This window comes from Astatotilapia calliptera, chromosome 19 (assembly GCF_900246225.1).
Source record: "Astatotilapia calliptera chromosome 19, fAstCal1.2, whole genome shotgun sequence".
Lineage (NCBI taxonomy): Eukaryota > Metazoa > Chordata > Actinopteri > Cichliformes > Cichlidae > Astatotilapia > Astatotilapia calliptera.
Genome location: NC_039320.1, coordinates 15,293,592 through 15,312,007, shown reverse-complemented (window position 1 = coordinate 15,312,007; position 18,416 = coordinate 15,293,592). Strand labels below are relative to the sequence as shown.

The 18,416-nt window shown below is 37.0% G+C and overlaps 3 protein-coding genes across 6 annotated transcripts in view; 1 reads left to right on the top strand and 2 right to left on the bottom strand.

Moving 5' to 3' along the window:
- Positions 1 to 522: 522 nt before the first annotated feature.
- slc2a1c (solute carrier family 2 member 1c) lies at positions 523 to 9,170 on the bottom strand. 3 transcript variants are annotated; one of them, XM_026152121.1, is made up of 11 exons: positions 9,037 to 9,170; positions 8,633 to 8,717; positions 8,087 to 8,185; positions 7,242 to 7,402; positions 6,913 to 7,153; positions 4,786 to 4,948; positions 4,360 to 4,544; positions 3,735 to 3,836; positions 3,384 to 3,485; positions 2,900 to 3,103; positions 523 to 2,420 (listed from the first exon to the last, which is right to left on the bottom strand). In XM_026152121.1, exons 2-11 carry the CDS (start codon positions 8,645 to 8,647, stop codon positions 2,241 to 2,243), a joined length of 1,452 nt encoding a protein of 483 aa, XP_026007906.1. In that variant the 5' UTR covers positions 8,648 to 8,717; positions 9,037 to 9,170; the 3' UTR covers positions 523 to 2,240. The 3 variants fall into 3 exon arrangements, with proteins under 3 accessions (XP_026007906.1, XP_026007908.1, XP_026007907.1); XM_026152123.1 differs by having other exon boundaries at positions 4,786 to 4,864; XM_026152122.1 differs by lacking the exon at positions 9,037 to 9,170 and having other exon boundaries at positions 8,633 to 8,943.
- The window catches only part of ccdc177 (coiled-coil domain containing 177), an 81,291-nt gene continuing 71,024 nt past the window's right edge, over positions 8,150 to 18,416 (top strand). The window contains exon 1 of the mRNA XM_026152108.1: positions 8,150 to 8,207. The gene's annotated coding sequence lies outside the window, so the exon portion shown is untranslated. The remainder of the gene's footprint in view (positions 8,208 to 18,416) is intronic.
- Positions 17,628 to 18,416, bottom strand: part of smoc1 (SPARC related modular calcium binding 1) — a 56,191-nt gene continuing 55,402 nt past the window's right edge. For both annotated transcript variants that reach the window (XM_026152119.1, XM_026152120.1), the window contains one exon: positions 17,628 to 17,781. In XM_026152119.1, coding sequence (XP_026007904.1) covers positions 17,742 to 17,781 — 40 coding nt within the window. In that variant the 3' untranslated portion in view covers positions 17,628 to 17,741. The remainder of the gene's footprint in view (positions 17,782 to 18,416) is intronic.

The window sequence follows — 18,416 nt, the reverse complement described above, 5'->3', positions numbered from 1 at the left end:
AGAATGAAAAACATAACAACAACATAAAAAAGTCATGTTCGTGTTACCAGAAAAATGTGTGCAGGTATAACATAAAAAACTAAGGTTAACCAAACATAACTTAATTTCGTGCAACCGATTACAATAATTTTTTTATGTTTATCCCACTGATTATTTTTTTCAGTGTATACTGTAGGTACAGAGATATGTAAAGCTGCTGGTGAGACTGTCCCTCTAGATTATATTGTCCCCAGATTCTGAGGAACTGCTCTATATGTAGCAAGACTTTCAGTCCAACTGCAGATGTAATATAATTGGTACTCTGGTTCCCCCTACAGTCCATCAAAGCCATTTTACTTATGTTATCATTCGAAATTCATAAAAAATAAACTAATATCTTGTAATTAAAAAATAAATAAATACTCTCTGCTGTTACTTTTATGTTGCTATGGGTTTTCTAGCTGTGAAATAAAAGTTTACACAGCAGTCCTTCTGTGTTTTACTCAAATCACAGTGACTAAATAGGATCAGTTGAAAGGGTGGTGAAGGTATTTTTAATAATATCCTCAAGCAAAACAAATGCATGGCTTCATGGATTCAATCTTCCTTTTTTGTTTTTGTCAGGATGGGTTATCAGAGAAAATTACTTGATATTGCAGTTTTTTTTAATACACTCATTTATTATAACAATACAGTATTGTTGTTGTTTTTTTATTTACAAAGGCTACACATAGCAGTGTGAAAACTGTTTCCTGTCTCCCTTTCACCGTGCTGTCCACTTGATCAGTTGTCTCCTCTTTGCTGCACCACTAACTAAAGCCACTTAAGTCATTTACCAACATATATCTGCATGTAGTTTATGGATTAATAACTAAAAGAGACGGTTTGGTCCAGTAGATGGCGCTGTTTACATATTTTTACACAAAGTGTTGGAAAATGGAATGAAATCCTGAATGTTGTTTTCTAAACACCCTGCTCGGTCGATCTGCCTTTTAAATCATAGTCTCTGTGGACTTTGCTTGTGTGTCTAAAAAGAAAAAACAAGCTGTCCATAGACAAATGAGAACATATCCTTTACAAGCTGACTGAGTTCTGGCTCTGTTTTTGAGTTATTAGAAACTGACTTTGAATAGACAAGTACAGCATTATTCATTTCCATTTTATTCTGACCCCCTGCTGTTTTAAAAGCCAAACTTGTCCTCTAATCTCCTGGTCTCACTCCCTCTGCGGTTCCTGCGAGTCAAAGTGGATCGTGTTGGATCACATATTTATCCTCAGAGCTGTGGTTGGTTTTCAGGCATATTACAAATATACACAATTCAGAGACATGTGAGATTTTGCACACAAATAATGAATTGTAAGGCTGCACCGCTGAGAATCCAACTAAGAAAGGCTCCATAGGAGATCAGGTACAGATGGTGCCTTAAACTAGGCTGAACATTTAAAAGTACAATTTTTAGATAAGCAAAAACATCTAATTGGATCACTACAAAACCATTTTTAAGAATTACAATAATCTCATTTGCTACCTGATATTAAGTTAAGATATAACTAGCAGATTTATGGAAATAACAAGAGGGAAAGAAGTTACAGGAACTCTACTAAACATTTTGGACATGCTGGAAGTGTTCTAACTTTCTTGTTTGCCAGGCAGTGTGTCATGGTACACTTGTGTGTTAAAATTAAAAAAAGAGGCTTGGTTGATGGTGTGGAAATAAATCCAGCGTTTTTACAAGCTATAAACTATGCAAAGAATGTGTTGCAAACTTTTTCCACTATTCCCACAATCTCCCCCTAGTGCTTTTACAAAATAACAACACAATGACCACAAAATGCCTCATACATGCAGGATAAATATAAACTATAATCTACTTTTAATATCATTTTTTTAGTGTCATTTTGCTGGAGAGCCTAAAGAAGTAAGGTAAAAGTAAGAGTCAGAACATGTACCTAATGGAGTTAAATTTTGGTGCTCTGAGTTTGAATAATTATCATTTTTGAGCTCTGAGTATTAAAATGTCTTTGCATAAATAATATCTGTGCGTGCTTTGAGTAACAGCAATTGCATTGATAAGATGGTTTGGCGTTTGTGGTTTTCTTGTTTTGTGTTAAAGATTTGTTATTTAAAAGTAAATTTTCAATGCTGTGAGCACCAGATTTATATTCAAAACAGTTTTGTAGCATATTTTTTGTTGCTTTAAATTGAATTGACTCGTTACACACTGATTATTGACCACCATCAATCAAAACTGACACGTTGCTCAGGTGAAAGTGTTGAATACAGTCTTATTGTGCAACGGGATGCCCTCTGCTCCTCTGAACTCCTCTGCGATGTCATCAAATGTACGACCCTTTGTTTCCGGGAGGCGAATCCAGGTGAAGGTGAAGGCGAGCAGAGCCACGATCATAAAAAGGAGGTAGACATAAGCACCACAGATTTTCTGTGTGAGACAGACAGACAAGAATCCTTTTTTTAATGTTTTTATTTGACCTCTGCTTACCTAGGAATGGTCACTTGAGGTGGGAATCTCATACCACAAGAGCAAAACAATGTTAAAAAGAGAAGGAAAGAAAGCAAATACAAAAGGTATTGATTTGGTTCACTGGTCTTAATTTCATGTTGGCTGCCGTTTCTGCTGCACTATAGGGAACAGATGCTTCTTTTGTTAACTGTAATTTAATTACTTATTACATTATTTCAAGCTGGATTTAAAGGATTTAGCAATAGATTTATATGTTTTGCTATAGATACAGATGTGCAGTATAACAGATGGAGCAGATTTATGGCCTGTATTTAACAGCTATTTCTCTGAGGTGTAAGCAAACTCACAAAAGCAAACAAGAAATCCACCTTTAAAGTTTCCCCTGAAGTCTTGCTTGGTCATACAGCATGCAGGCCAACGGTATAAATGTTACGCACCAGTAATGGAGGAAAGAGAAGTGCCAGAACAAACTTCCCTCCCCAGTTGAGCAGGCTACTGAAGGCCATGGCTATAGGTCTGCCAGACTGGTCGAACAGCTCGGCAGCAATGAACCAGGAGATCGGACCTGGGCCCAGCTCATAGGCTGAAGTCAGGCAGAAAACCAGCAGCACTTGTAGGCTTCTGAGTTCTGGGACCAGATGCTACACAGTAAAATAATAAATTGGAAGGATGGTTGTAGGTTAGTCATGTAGACATGTAGAAAATTCTGTTAGGTTAACATGTAGATGGTGTCTTTCTCTCTATTGTTTAAACTTGAAGCTTCCTTTTCAAACATCCTCCAAGCTATGCCATGGTTTATTTTTCATATTATCCATTTAATCATGTCATAAGATCGGGTTTGCAGAAGTTGGATATACATTCAAAACCAGCACATAACTTTTTTCTGCACAAATGGAAACAACCACACATAGATGATTTTACCAGGACAGAATCGACTACGGTCATGATTAAGTTGCACACTGCTATGGAGATGAAACCAGTCAGGAGCAACCGCCTCCTCCCTGCCCTCTCCATCAGGAAGAACTGGAGAGGAAAAAACAACACACTGGTATTAAAATGCAACACTATCCCTTTTGTGGTTCATGCTGTTAAACCATTCATGAAGAAATAATGACAAAACTTCATGCTTTCTGTGACAAAATCAACAAAATAGGGCACAGCTGATTTAATGATTATATTGAGCAACCTATTAAATATAATAAATTATATTGTTTCGCATTCAAAAACACACTGAACTGCAATGTAAAGGATCAGCACTTGGTTTGTACTTACTGCTACCAAAGTGAACGTCAGATTGACGGCCCCAACACCCAGTGTGAGATATTTGGCCTGGTCAAACTTGGCCTGAAACATTTTGGTGGAATAGTTGATTATCTGGAAGAAAAGCACAGGAATTTAGTTTAGTTTAGTGAGTAACTGAGAAATATTTCAATGGGGGTTTTTTTAGGGTTGAGATATTGCCTCAAGCTCTTCTCAGGGTTACAGCAAGTGTGCAAAACTGAAAAAGAAAAGAAGCCAATGTAGAAATGCCAAGTACTCCTTGAGGCACCCTCCAAAAGTGAGTAAGCCACCTTTCCATCCAGAGGAAAGAAGCTAAAAATCCCCACAAAAGGGATGGGTGTCTTCATGTAAGATGGAACTGGCCAGTCTCTGCAGCTGTCAGGTACAGAGAGACTGGTAAATAGCAGCTTAACCTGATCAGTTTGCCTGATCAGTTCATATTTTGCATCAGTTTGTTGGTGTCTTTCAGAGTTAGGTTACCATAGCATGACACCAAGGAAAAAGGTAAAGCTAAAGTTGAGGCCAGGAGCTTTTACTTCATCTATTTCAACACATAGAAAATGAGAAATATATGTCAGACAAATATTTTTCAGATTAAGAGGATTTTATCACTAACCGCATTGAATCCAGAGAGCTGGCTTCCCAGGCTAACAATCAGGACAATAATGATCGGTTGCCTGTAGCTGCGTTTCTTGAAGAAATCCTGGATGGTGACACGACTCTGTGTGTGAGCAGCTTCCTCTTTCATTTCTTCCAGCTCAGCAAATACATTTTCTGCTCTGCCTCTCAGCCTCAGCAGGGCTGCAGGATTAAAGAAACAACTTTCAACATATTCTAAGGGGATGTTTAGGTGAAATCCACAAAGCTGGGATAGTAAACCGTAGTAAACCATTTCTGCATTTTAACTTCTGGAACCAACTTGAGAATGTCATACAAATGAATTCATCTCTTTTAATATATCATAATACAAAAGAGTAATCTCTTTAGAGAGAGGATGATTTATTAAACGATATGAACAGTAAGTCCAGTGAGTGGAACCTACCACTTTTGGCCTTGATTTCTTCTTGCCGGTTGATGAGCAGATAGCGGGGACTCTCAGGACAGAAGGGTAGGATCACATACTGTGTGAGGGCCGGGATGAGAGACAGGGACAGCATCATGGCCCAGTCATGCTCTGTGCCCAACACTATCTCGAGACCAGCCACCTGCAGCACACGAGCAGCTAGTTTCATGTCATATCCATGTATCGTATAAATCCTTATTTGTGTATTATGGGATTTTGATGAACTTAAATAAAAACAACAGATTTTGAATGAAAACAATGGAATTTGAATGAAATGAACATAATTTGAATAAAAGCAAAAGAATTTGAATGAAAACAACATTTGAATGAAAACAACAACATTTGAATGAAAACAACGGAATTTGAATGAAAAGAACAGAATTTGAATGAAAACAACAGCATTAGAATGAAAGCACGGGAATTTGAATGAAAACAACAGAATTGAAATGAAAACAACGGAATTAGAATGAAAAGAAGAGAATTAGAATGAAAAGAACAGCATTTGAATGAAAAGAGTAGAATTAGAATGACAAGAACAGCATTTGAATAAAAACAACAGAATTAGAATGAAAACAACGGAATTTGAATGTAATCTGAATGAAAACAAAAAAAAATAGAATGAAAGCACCAGAATTTGAATGAAAACAACGGAATTAGAATGAAAAGAAGAGAATTTGAATGAAAACAACGGAATTAGAATGAAAAGAAGAGAATTTGAATGAAAACAACGGAATTAGAATGAAAACAACGGAATTAGAATGAAAACAACAGAATTTGAATGAAAACAACCGAATTAAAATGAAAAGAACAGAATTAGAATGAGAAGAATCGAATTTGAATGAAAACAACGGAATGTGAATGAAAAGGACAGATTTTGAATGAAAACAAAAGAATTAGAATCAAAATAATGGAATTTGAATGAAAAGAACGCAATTTGAATGAAAACAAAAGCATTAGAATGAAAGCACGGGAATTTGAATGAAAACAACCGAATTAAAATGAAAAGAAAAGAATTAGAATGAGAATAACAGCATTGGAATAAAAACAAAAGAATTTGAATGAAAACAACGGAATTAGAATGAAAAGAAGAGAACTTGAATGAAAACAACAGAATTGAAATGAAAACAACGGAATTTGAATGAAAAGAACAGAATTTGAATGAAAACAAAAGCATTAGAATGAAAGCACGGGAATTTGAATGAAAACAACAGAATTGAAATGAAAACAACGGAATTAGAATGAAAAGAACAGCATTTGAATGAAAAGAACAGCATTTGAATGAAAACAACAGAATTAGAATGAAAACAACGGAATGTGAATGTAATCTGAATGAAAACAAAAAAAAATAGAATGAAAGCACCAGAATTTGAATGAAAACAACGGAATGTGAATGAAAAGAACAGAATTTGAGAACAAACAATAGAATTTGAATGAAAAGAACAGAATTTGAATGAAAGCAACATAATTAAAGGAAAAGAATGGAATTTGAATGAAAAGAACAGAATTTGGATGAAAACAAAAGAATTAGAATCAAAAGAACGCAATTTGAATGAAAACAAAAGCATTAGAATGAAAGCACAGGAATTTCAATGAAAACAACGGAATTAAAATGAAAAGAATTAGAATGAGAAGAATCGAATTTGAATGAAAACAACGGAATTTGAATGAAAAGAACATTCTTTTTCTCTCAACAGGTGATCCAGGAGATTCCCCCCCCCCCCTTTCTCACTGTCCCTCTCCCCTTCTGTTTTTCTTTTCCTTCCTCTTTCTTTCTCCCTTTCCTATCCCTCACTCATGTCTGTCCCGTCTGTAACAACTGAAAATAAAATAAAATAAATAATAAAAACAAAGATCGATCAAATGGACCAATACGGCAATGCCACGATGATCCATTTGGCAAAATAAATCCATTGGGTATCCTTGTTGGTCTTCAGACAACAATTCTGACGGCTAAAGAACCAAATGGGACAGGCAAAAAAAAAAAAAAAAAGAATGAAAAGAACAGAATTTGAGAACAAACAATAGAATTTGAATGAAAAGAACAGAATTTAATGTGTCTCCTTACCAAGAGCAGTAAGAAGTAAGTTAAATGTAAGCTCAACTCACCACACCCACCAGGATGCCTGCAGCGAAAGACACCTGGTTCAGTGTAGCAAATGCTCCTCTGAGGTTGGTGGGGGAAACTTCCTGGATATAGAGGGGGTTAAGGCTCATCACCAGGCCACAGAACAGACCAAAAACCAGTCGCCCTAGGATGAGGACCTCAAATGACTCGCTGGCTTTGGAGGCAAACATCAAACATGCTCCGACCACAGACAAACCGTTAACTATCAGGATGGAGTTACGCCTGGAGGGGAACAAGCAAATTTATAAGGAGGGGTGGGGGGAAGCAAGCACTGTTGGAAACTTTACAAAAGTTAGCTTGGTTTTCTTACCTGCCGTAAGAATCTGCCAAATATTTGACTCCCAGCGAGCCCAGTAAGGCTCCAAAATCTTTAATGCTGACAGAGAGTGACCACAAGAAAGTAAGACTGTGATCTGAGATTGATCGGTTGTGTCTGGCTCTCCAGGTATTGTTGAAAAACTCTTCGATAATCTAAACAACAATGCCAAAGTGAATCAGTTTGCACTGGTAACTCAATTAGATGCAATGACATGTTTTTTCACTCACACACACACACACACACACACACACACACACACACACACACACACACACACACAAAAAGAGTTTACAAAGATGTTTTTATTCCTCTTTTTCCATAGATGACTAATACAGTGTTCAAAATCATTCATGTGTTGCTTCTTTTGTAACAGAAACACTTCCTCCACAAGAACTATTTCAGGAATTATTGTCTTGGGATTTTTGAGTGGGTAGAACAACTGCTTCATTTTGTAAAGTTAGAACAGTATACCTGTGAAAATGGAAAACCATTCCAAAAAAGGGAGCCAAATCCAAAGCTGAGACGGAGAGTTACCTTATTTAGTGCTTTATTGAGGCTCTGTGATATGTTTGACAGGCAGCATGCTTTCCAGCATTCCCCTCTGCATAACTGTTATATCTGGACAATGTAGGCCTTTTATGGAAAATCAGCCAGACGAGAATGTCTACTTTTTGATGTCTGGAGTTATGTTTTGTTGCAGTTTTATACTTCCAAAAGTAATTCTATTGATCAATGCAGATTGCTTTGTATAGATTTTAATTTACACATCACACTTATAATACAATTTGAAACATAAATCTGTGTGCTGTCCCTCAGATGCTGCTAGCTCTGTTCACCTTGGCCGGAGCGTTGATGTTGCCAGTGTGGTAACCAATCTGCAGGGAGCCGATCACCGCTCCCAGGATGGACGTCACAAGCGTGGCTGTCAGATGGCTCTGCCGCAGAAACAGAATTGAGGTTAGCACCATTTCTTGTTTTATATCTTTTAATTCATAACTAATAAGAGAACGCTACCTCTTAATTAGGTCATTTTAACCCTTTACATTCTTGTTTTTTCTTTCTTATTTTGGATTGACTACAATCATCATAAAAATCCAAAGTAGTTATGGTTATGATTAAGCAGATAGAAGACAAATACTCAATCCATTACTGATTTCTAACCTTATGACCTCAGTTCATTGATTAACATTCCTGATCCCTCCCATGATTCCAGCAACCAGGCCAATCATATGAGTACTTGTAAAAGTCCAGCTTGGCAAGAACAACAAGGGTTTGGCGCACTGGCAACATGTCCAGAGTTTTAGTCGAGTAAGTGATACTGCCTCGCTATGTTCATTCTGCCTCATTCACTCGTTCACAGAAAAGCATTGATTCAAACAAACCTCCTGAGATGCCATTTGATTGTCTGAGATGGTGTATCACTCCCTCGGGATGTATGTGCATTTATTTTTCTCCTGGTTTTGTTATCTGTAAAAACCAGATAGTGGGGGGGGGGAGTCTAGCAGTTGTAGTTTAGGAAGCATTAGTGGTAGTATAGGAGTTTTCCGCAAAATGATAAGAAAAAGACTCGGCTAACAACCAGAGACACTGAGATTTTTTTCTGCAGTGCAAATTTCATATACATATATATATCAAATACAGTGTACATGACTAAATGTTTTTGAACCACAGTGCGGTTCCCCTACAGCATCACAAAACATGTTTCATCAAATAAAAATCAAGCAACTATATGAAACTATATACTTACTGCATACAAATATTTTTGCTTGTCTTTTTGCATGCTTACCTGTGTTACTGCATCAACCAGACTGCTTGATTTGTCCCGAAACAAAGTTGGAAGACCATATCATCTATATAAGATTGTCCTCACCACTGTTCCTGAGTGTCCTACGTTGATCGCTTCTTCATCCCTGAGTTTTAGATATGACTGTGTATCTAAACCAACTACCAGCTGAAACTTCACACACACGCACACACATTGTACCAGTGACCACAGTGACGAAGTCACACCTAGCTGGTGAATTTGAGGTATATCTGATAAAATGGCAGCAGTGGGCCTCCTCTGGTTCTCGTGAATCAGCTGATCAACATCCTGAGTTCCCACTGACTCTGGGTCTGCAGCACTCAAACCTCAAATTGCTTTGAAAACCGCAAAACTGCCCCCAGTTAAGGTTTTAAGAGGAACCGTTTGGTGCTTTGAGTAGGCCACGGTTTATAATCGCATTTATCAAAGATGGAAAAAGTCAGGTACTTTTGTTATAGTGTGGCATGCTAAAGTTTATCAAAGCCTAAATGTCCGTGTTATCACGAGGTCGTACTGCATTCTTTGCAGGGTTTCCCATGCTTTGGCTGATATGTTCTTTGGGCACCTGGTAGCATTTTCTGTCTTGGAATCCCTCAAGTGACACACATCTGTGCATGGTAGTTTGTTTGTTTTTTCAGGCTGGAGTCTTTTGGAAGTATAAATCTGTATTCTTGTATGGTTTGCCCTTTTAAAACAAATTGCTTCAGAGAATTTAATTGAAACAACAAAGATTAACTACAATGGGAGGTTAACTAATTGGAAATTTAGGGTAAAGAACTGCTGCTGCAGAGGTGGCATGTGGATGGAAACGACAACACCCATCACACAATGCTGTCACAATTTAGGGCCTCAGGGCTTTTATTGATAATACTGTGATGAAGTATAAGCATGTATGTGTACTTTCACTCCTCTTCCTCCTGCTTCCATCAGAAGAATACTAGCACGGAAATGCAAGTTTAGTCTCAAAATGTCAGTATGTTTGCTGACGTGATAAACTCTTCCTGCGTTTTTTGTGTGTATTTACAAAGGAACTGCTCTAAAATGGTCCCTATTCATCTACTGCGCACATTACAGCGTTACCCAAAACTTTAATGATGGCAGTCAAATACAGAAACTATGCAAAGGGGGAACACGTAAAACAATAATAAGTTTCTATCTGATTTTGGCATAATTGTGTCTCTCTGATTTCTAATAGTCATCCAAATAAACCTTATGATTGAGTGATTGTTATAGGTGATATGAACTCATCTCCAGTGTTCACCTTTGAAGATATACTATTCCGGAAAGCTTAATTTCATTATTCCATTGCTTTATTTTCAGTCAGTGAATTGCTCAATTCTTTTTGCTACATCCTGTTTCTTTACATGGCTCGTTAATGTTTAATCCAATCCAGTTTTATTGAATAATTATTGCACAATCGAGTATGTGCTTATATCTGTGCTCTGCGCTAGAATTCACTAAAGACAGATGTTTGAATATGCTATATGTTTGCTCAAAATGTGGGTTAAGTGTGTCTTTATGATGAAATCATGTAAGCTAAGCACACACCTGTCTCGTAAGAAAATCCACAAGCCCCCTAACTGTATTTCATTGCCGAGACTCATAAGCCAAATGAATATAAATGCTGTAAAAATTTCCCACACTCAGTGCAAACCACATCATTTGAAAAAAAATTTTATCATTAATTTTAAGTTGAATACGTTCGCATAAATATTAAATGGCCCCTGGAGCGTAGAGGTGATGAAAAGCAGATCATCTCAGCTACACTGAGTCATATGTGAAATGCTTTATATTACAGACGGAGCACAATTAAACGTTATACACAAAAACAGATCTAGCTTCATATTTAAAAACTAGTTCTTGTAAGCCCTAAACTGCTGACTGACATCATAGCTTTGATGTTAACGTTTTTGATGTTAAATAACATGAGATTGCTCATTTCATACAACAAAATGAAATATGTGCTTTCTTCAGCATGAATAAGAAATATAATCCTTCCAAACTGAAACTTACAATAATTGGAACAGTTCCTTAAGGGTGCTCTATTTTTAAAGAAAGCCAATCACAATATCACAAGACTATATTTATCAGTGATACTTATATTTAGAAGTTTCTGAGCACAAACAAGAAAGAGAAGTGTTTTGGGGCATTTTAGAGAGGGGTCAAATGCATCATCCACCTGCAAGCTCTGTTCTGTTCTGTGCAGCTGAGTTCTTAATCAGCGTGTGGATACGCCCGTCTGGAATATGACCTTTGACCCCTGAGCCCTGGCCTCCTGACAGGCAACCCCTTGACCTTGCAGTCAAGCAGCTGGGCAGGTTCTGCACAGGCACACAAGGGCACAAATGGTGAGCGGTGTGCGCCGTCATCCCCCCACCGTTAATGTTTCGCTATCACCGAAGCTAATGGCTCGCTCTCTAAATTACCTGTAATGGTGGTTTTGGTCTGTTTCTAAGCGTTTCAGTGCGCACAAAGGAGGATAAAAATGCGCAAATTTACTCATCACTACTAAAACATGTGGGAAATATTAGATGGTGGCTAATTGTATTGGACAACTACTTCTTGGACTGATTTCTTCCACACATGATGCTTGTAAATAGACAGCGAGGAAAAAGGTTGAGTCATTAGATGATTACTGAAACTGTTTTAGAATGCATTCCTATCGACTGAATTATCAGCTTTGCTGTAAAACCATCACTTGAGAAATGTCGGTAATTCAAGTTGATGTCTTTAACTCCAAGTCCAGAATCAAAAGATTCTATCTATGCACTTTCTGAACTGCTTATCCTGAATTAGATAAGTGATTTAAAAAAAAAAAAAAGATTGTCACTCAATTAGTGTTTAAAGAATTTAAAAAAATACTCACTCCTTTAAGAAAGTTAGATAACACAAAGTTGTAAAACTCCTAAACATTATTCCGCTCCTATTCTGCCCACGTCACTTTCAAAAATCCAAATTCCAGCTTTCACCTATGAAACCCCTCCGGCAACCTGCCTACCCTTCACCCCACTTTCAACAAAGGAGAAAGAACACACACACTAACACACACACGCACATACATCCCTAAGCAGCTGCGTCATTATAAAACTCTTTTGAACTTCACACTGGAAGTCAAATGCCACATGTGTCAGTACAAGACAGATGTACTGCAGCTGCCTCTTGGCTCCAATTTCATCTGTGATACCAGCCCTCTCCACCGCCTGTCTCCCCCTTACCCATTTCCAAACCACTACCACCCCTTCCTTCACCAGCAACCTCACCACAAGCCCTCTTCCTCCCATCATGCACTGATAAAATCACCAGCACCTTTGAAGTATCATCACTAAATCAGGGCATCTCACAGCGCACACAAATAATTGTGCATAATAGGTTTCCACATTCAAACATGGGGACAATTAATTATAGTCCTTTTTTAACATGGACAGGAAATTCCGCTACAAATTTCCCGTGGGATCTTTTATTTATTTCAACCATTAAAAACACAAAAACTACACAAGTCTGCAGAGAAATTCAGTAAAAACATTATCTTTATTAAAATATTTCAGTTCATGAAATTCAGTTGGCTTGCTTGATGCCGTATCATAAGTAAAAACTTGTTGTGCAGACACTGGATTCAATTTGTCAAACTCCAACCTGCAGTGAACAATCTTCACCATTTGGGGTCAATATTGAACTCCTTCGCCCTCCTTTCAGAAAATTTGTCTTCTGTTAACAGCTCTAAATGCTTTCAACTGCCCAGAAAAGTATAGTTTAAGGAGATGTAATATGGAGAGTTTCCATATTTCTTTAGAATCATTATCAAGCTTTTTAAAATACCACTGTTTATATTGTAGTAATATTAAAGTGAGTCTAATCAGTTGGATACTTAGAGTGTCACACAGTACCTCTACAGTTTCCTCAACATGATTCTGTAAGAGATATAACGTGGTTCAAGTTTTCAAGTGTCTTGTTGCTGAATTCAGTCCTCTCTGTCCATACAACAGTGAGATGTTAAATTCTTCCATATGTTGGGCAACTAGATAGCTGCTTTAAATTTATGACACACTTAAGGTAGGAAACAGCATGAAGTATCCCAAAGAGTGATACAACCCAGGTGGAAGCTACTACTGCGTTGTAGCTCATAAACTTTATGAACATTTTCTGAGCTTTGCACTTGACTGATTCATTTTGAGATTAAAAGAAAAAAGCCTTTAGCCTCTTTTGTTTTGCTTGTGTCTACTTTGACACAAGTTTGAAAATGTCAATGATTCTGAGCAGCACCCAAATCCACATGAATCATTTTTATTCAAAAATAACACATTTCAGTGTTTTCTTTTCCATGGATCTAATTTCCTTTGCTATGAATAAGAAACATTATCAAAACACATTTGAATGGTGAAGTGCAAAAACAAGTGAAACAAAAAAAAGCTGTCTTTTCTCTACCAAACTGACATGCTACAAGACTCCTTCACTACATTTTTCCCATCATGATTTGTAGTGATTACTAGCCTTTTGGGCTGTTTTAGATCTTGCATGTGATTTGCAGCTCTGCAGCGTCTGGAAGCACTTCAGCAGACACACATAAGCTCACTGTGTTCAAACCTGGATTGAAACAGGCACTCAGGAGAGACTGCACAGCCCTCAAAGAAAGGCTGGTTTCTTTTCTGGTTTCTTGGCATAACTATCCAATTCAAATTAGATGCAACTGGACTTGTGATTGTAGTATATTAAGCACCAGATACTGCATAAGTATGGTCCTGACTGTGCATAGTGATGACGACGGGAATCTTAAAACACAAACTGAAATAGTAAACTAACCTCACCATAGTTAAAATAAACAGTCCTCAGAGCTGACAACGTGCAGTCTCGCCTAAGCATTTCCATGTTGTGAATTAGCTACTGTAACAGCCTAATGTTTGACATGATATAAACAGAGAGAAAAGTATATCTTTTTTTACAAGAAGCCAGAATGACAGTGAAGTAAGTGAACAATCATACACCCCCACAGTGACATTTAGTAAAACAAAGCTTATTGTACATATTTACAAAAGGAGCTTTTTTTTGTCTCATAATTGTGAGCCATTGCAGGGACTATTGGGGAATACAACTCATACAAAGTATTTAAACCACAACAGCAAAGGCACGATTCTCCGATTGTTCCCAAATGTGAGGATCACATTTTTATTTTTTACACTGCAAAACTAAAAGGATTTTTTCCCCCCTTCACTGCTCATAAAATGTTAGCATTTATCAGACACCCGGGGCAGTATTTTTCAAAAGACTTACTTCAGTGTCTTACATAAAGTGGAAAAGCTCCACTATGAGTAGTTTTAAGTGTTTGAGACAACAAGACTGACATCAGCTGTTTGAGGTCAGACAGTAATTGTGTTTACATACACAATACATAGTCTGACATTACTGGGAAGGCTCCAGTATTTACTGTATGAACTGCCACGCCATATCTTGTGAGGTAAACGTGAATATGATCGATGAAATGGGCTGAGATTAACAAGATATTGAACCATGTGAACTTCTTACTCTATTTACTGGTTAGATTAGTCAACTGTGGAGTCGTTTTTCTCTGATACTAATAATATTTAAAACATCTTTATTGGAATGTAATCTATTTAGAAAACTAAAATCTCCACAAGAGAGTCAAAGATTTGTTCAGTTTGGATCAGTAAACACTAGAAGGCAGAATTAAAGAAAGATCATTACATGATTGATTTTGTAAAGAACGGATACTAACATTATAATAGTGTAGTTTAACAAAACCTGCACAATTACTTTTAACACTATATAAACTTATACACAAAAGAATGGGATGCATGTATTATAAATGAGTGGCCTCCACTGTGGTAAGGACACATTTAAATTGAAGATGCATTAGTGAATGCGTCCCATTTGTTTATGTAAGCACCAATGCAATGGATTCTGATCACATAGTGTCAGACTTGGAACTTAAACAACAATTTGCCAGCTCCTCATTAGTGTAAACTTGAGATCTATGTTACTTTATACAAATCAGAGGTGCCTGGTGCAATAGCAACTCTGGAGGCTTGGGAAAATTTAACCAAATCGGTAACACATGAAGACAGATTTTGTTTCAGAGCTCAAACTTTGTTTTTTTTCCGGGAAAATATTTTGCGGCTCTTTTTGCAAACAGTGTGTTTGTTTTGGTATGAAATCATTTGTACAATTCTACTTGGTTTCAGAAGAGCATCTATCAAATTATCTGTCATTACAAGGTCTAGTAGCTCGCCCATCTAACATAAAGCTTCTCAATAACCCAGCTCTAAAAACACCTGTGTGGACATTTATGCTAAAATGAAACCCACAACTTTATACGGCTGTATTTTAGAGTTGTTTGTCTCTGTGTGGTTACATGCGTGTGGTTGCATTCCTGAATTCTTTCATTACTTCATATTTAATACTGTTTGTTCGTATTCCAACCTTTGTGTAAACATGTTGAAATGTCTTCCACTGGGTGCAACAGTGTAAAGTTCCATGAACATCCTGTGTGAAATCTTTTACTAGCAGCTGTTTTGCATGTTTAATTTGTCAGAATCTTTTACTATTTGTTCTATTATTATATTTGTTTTTTACAAACCCATTTCCAAAAAAAATTCAGAACACTGTGTAAAATGTAAATTAAAAAAAATGATTCCACTGATTTGCAAATATCATAAACCCATATTTTATTTAAAATAGAACACTGAAAACATATCACATGTTTAAACTGAGACATCTCATGAAAATATTCTTTCAAAAGTAAGTGGTACCAAAAAGCCAGCTTGTGGAAAATTTCACAACTAATCAGGTATTCTTGGAGTTTCTCAGAAGTAAAGATAGACAGAGATCCACCAACCTGCAAAAATGCGCATCTCCAAATTGTGGAACAATATTAGAATAATGTTCCTTTTAAAAGCGATTGAGTGTAAAGAGTTTAAATGTCATATCATCTACAGTAGATAATATGATCTTGTGATAATATCACAAGTTTCACAAAATCTGGAGAAATCTCTGTGTGCAAAGAATAAGACTGAAATCACTATTGTATGTCCGTGATAGCTGGGACCTCAACTGGCACTGCATTAAAAACAGGCATTATTTTCTTAAATGCATGTTAAAGCTCTATCATGCAAAGAAGTAGTTATATGTGAACATGATGCAGAAACACCATAATCTTCTCTGGGCCAAAGGTTATTTAAATTGGACTAAGGCAAAGTGGAAAGCTGTTCTATGGTCAGATGAGTCCAAATTTCAAATTCTGTTTGGAGAGCAAGCGCTTAACATTCTCCTAACTAAAGAGGGAAGAGAGCATCCGCCTTAATAGTGCTCAGTTCAAAAGCCTGCATCTCTGATGGTATAGGGGTACATTAGTACCCATGGAACTGGCAGCTTGCACCTCTGGAAAGGCATCATTAGTGTTCAAAGGTAGATGATATCTTGTTCAGGGAAAATCGTGCACATTTTGGCAAAACGATGCTTAACTGCATGATGAATCTTTTATAACAGCATGGCTTCATAGTATAAGAGTCTGGGTGCTGAACTGGCCTGCCTGCAGTCCAGACCTTCCACTAACTGAAAACATTTAGTTAATGGAACAGAATTCATCTCCCAAAAGTCAGACAACTGGATTGGAACAGAGGATTCTACACAGTGGTAAATATGGCTTTGTCTCAATTAATGTGAGATACGTTGCTACCAATAAATTTCAAATGAGCTTTTTCCCAGAAAATGGTACATTTTCATTTGTAAATAAAATATGGGATTATGAGATTTGCAAATCTTTGCATGCTGTTTGTATTTACATTTTACACAGCATCCCAACTTTTTGGGATTTGTTGTTGTAAATTCTCTTTTTTTGATACTACAGAATGTGAAAATAAATTATGAATAGTGAAGAAGAGTGTTTTTGCAATGTTTTGGGGTTGTAGAAAAAGTAATTGGGTAAAAAAAAAAAGTGACATCCACTTAGCTACCACTGTCCGACACCGGTGCGTGCATGACACTTGACAAAAACCAGATATCCAAAATGTTAATGTATCGAGAAGGTTTTGTGCAGGATTCACGCAGCTAATTCTGTGCTGATGATCCATAGACTCAACTCACAGTTTAATTCCGATACATGCCACTCACATAATTGTTGCTTCTTCACATAGAACATTACACATTTGTTTTAGTTGTTCTAGACTGACTTGTAGAGTGCGTTTTAAATAAGCACCATTCTTTTTTTTGTATGTGACTCACAGCAAGATCCTCTTTTATAGGTTTCCACTGACCTGTGTGCTGCTTTTTGTAACAAAGGGCCTGTAATTTTAATTCACATGGCAAAAAAATGTGTATTAGTACCGCGTGAGGACACACAGAAGGAATCAAAACATCAGACTTAACACACAGAGAATTGTGGTAATATACACATACTTGCTCTTCCAGTGGTGAGCCTGTCATCTTTGCAAATATATTCTCATTCTTACCTAGATATTTTTCAGTCACTTCAAGACAGGAAAAAAACATAAAAACAAATAAAATGTCAAACATAGGGAGAAGAAAGTGCAAATATTTTGGTGCCACTTTGTTTTTCTTTTCCATTTTTTTTCTGTTCATTTACAAAACTCAGGAACTTCTTAATTTTTCTGCTCCATCTGTCTCTGTCCTGTCAGCAAGCGCGCAGATGCCTTCCCTCTGTGCCCTCTGCTCTCATCTCAGCTTCTTGATCCTTCTCTTCTCACACCAGACGTCCTACTGGAAACATGTGCAGGAAGAAGAAGACAAAAGAAATCATTTAATAATGAAAGTGTAGGAAGTAGAGATTTGTTACTACTGATGTGGGCTGTGTTTCTGAGTACAATTAATGCAAACCCTTCAGTGCGCAAACACGTAACAATGCTCTTTGTGCTTTTTTTTGAACATGTGAAAGTCTCTGAATGGCCATGTGGAAAGCAGATTTGTCCTCAGATTTTTCAAACAAAGCAGATTTTTAGTTTAATTTAATCTGTTACAGAATTCATTTTATTTTAATTTGTCAAACTTTAATTATATCTCTATATTATAGACATCACCAGCATACTGTCTGCTCTCCATCATTTTGTTTTTTAAGGTAATTAAACTACACGAGTAATATGTACTGACTCAAAATGTTATCTAGAACGGTAACATCAAATTTCCTGCAATTATGTTAAAGCCAAGCAAAATCTGTAAAGTTGTACTGTTTTGCAGTTGCATGGGACAGTGAACTGAACTGCGCATGCTGCTAACTCATCAATCAGATGTGTGGGTGTATATGTTCAGGGGCAAAAAGGGAGTAGAAGAGAAAGATAAAGAAGGAAAGAAAGAAGAACAGGCCTGGGAGAAAGCAGATGGGTCAAGAGCTTAGATTG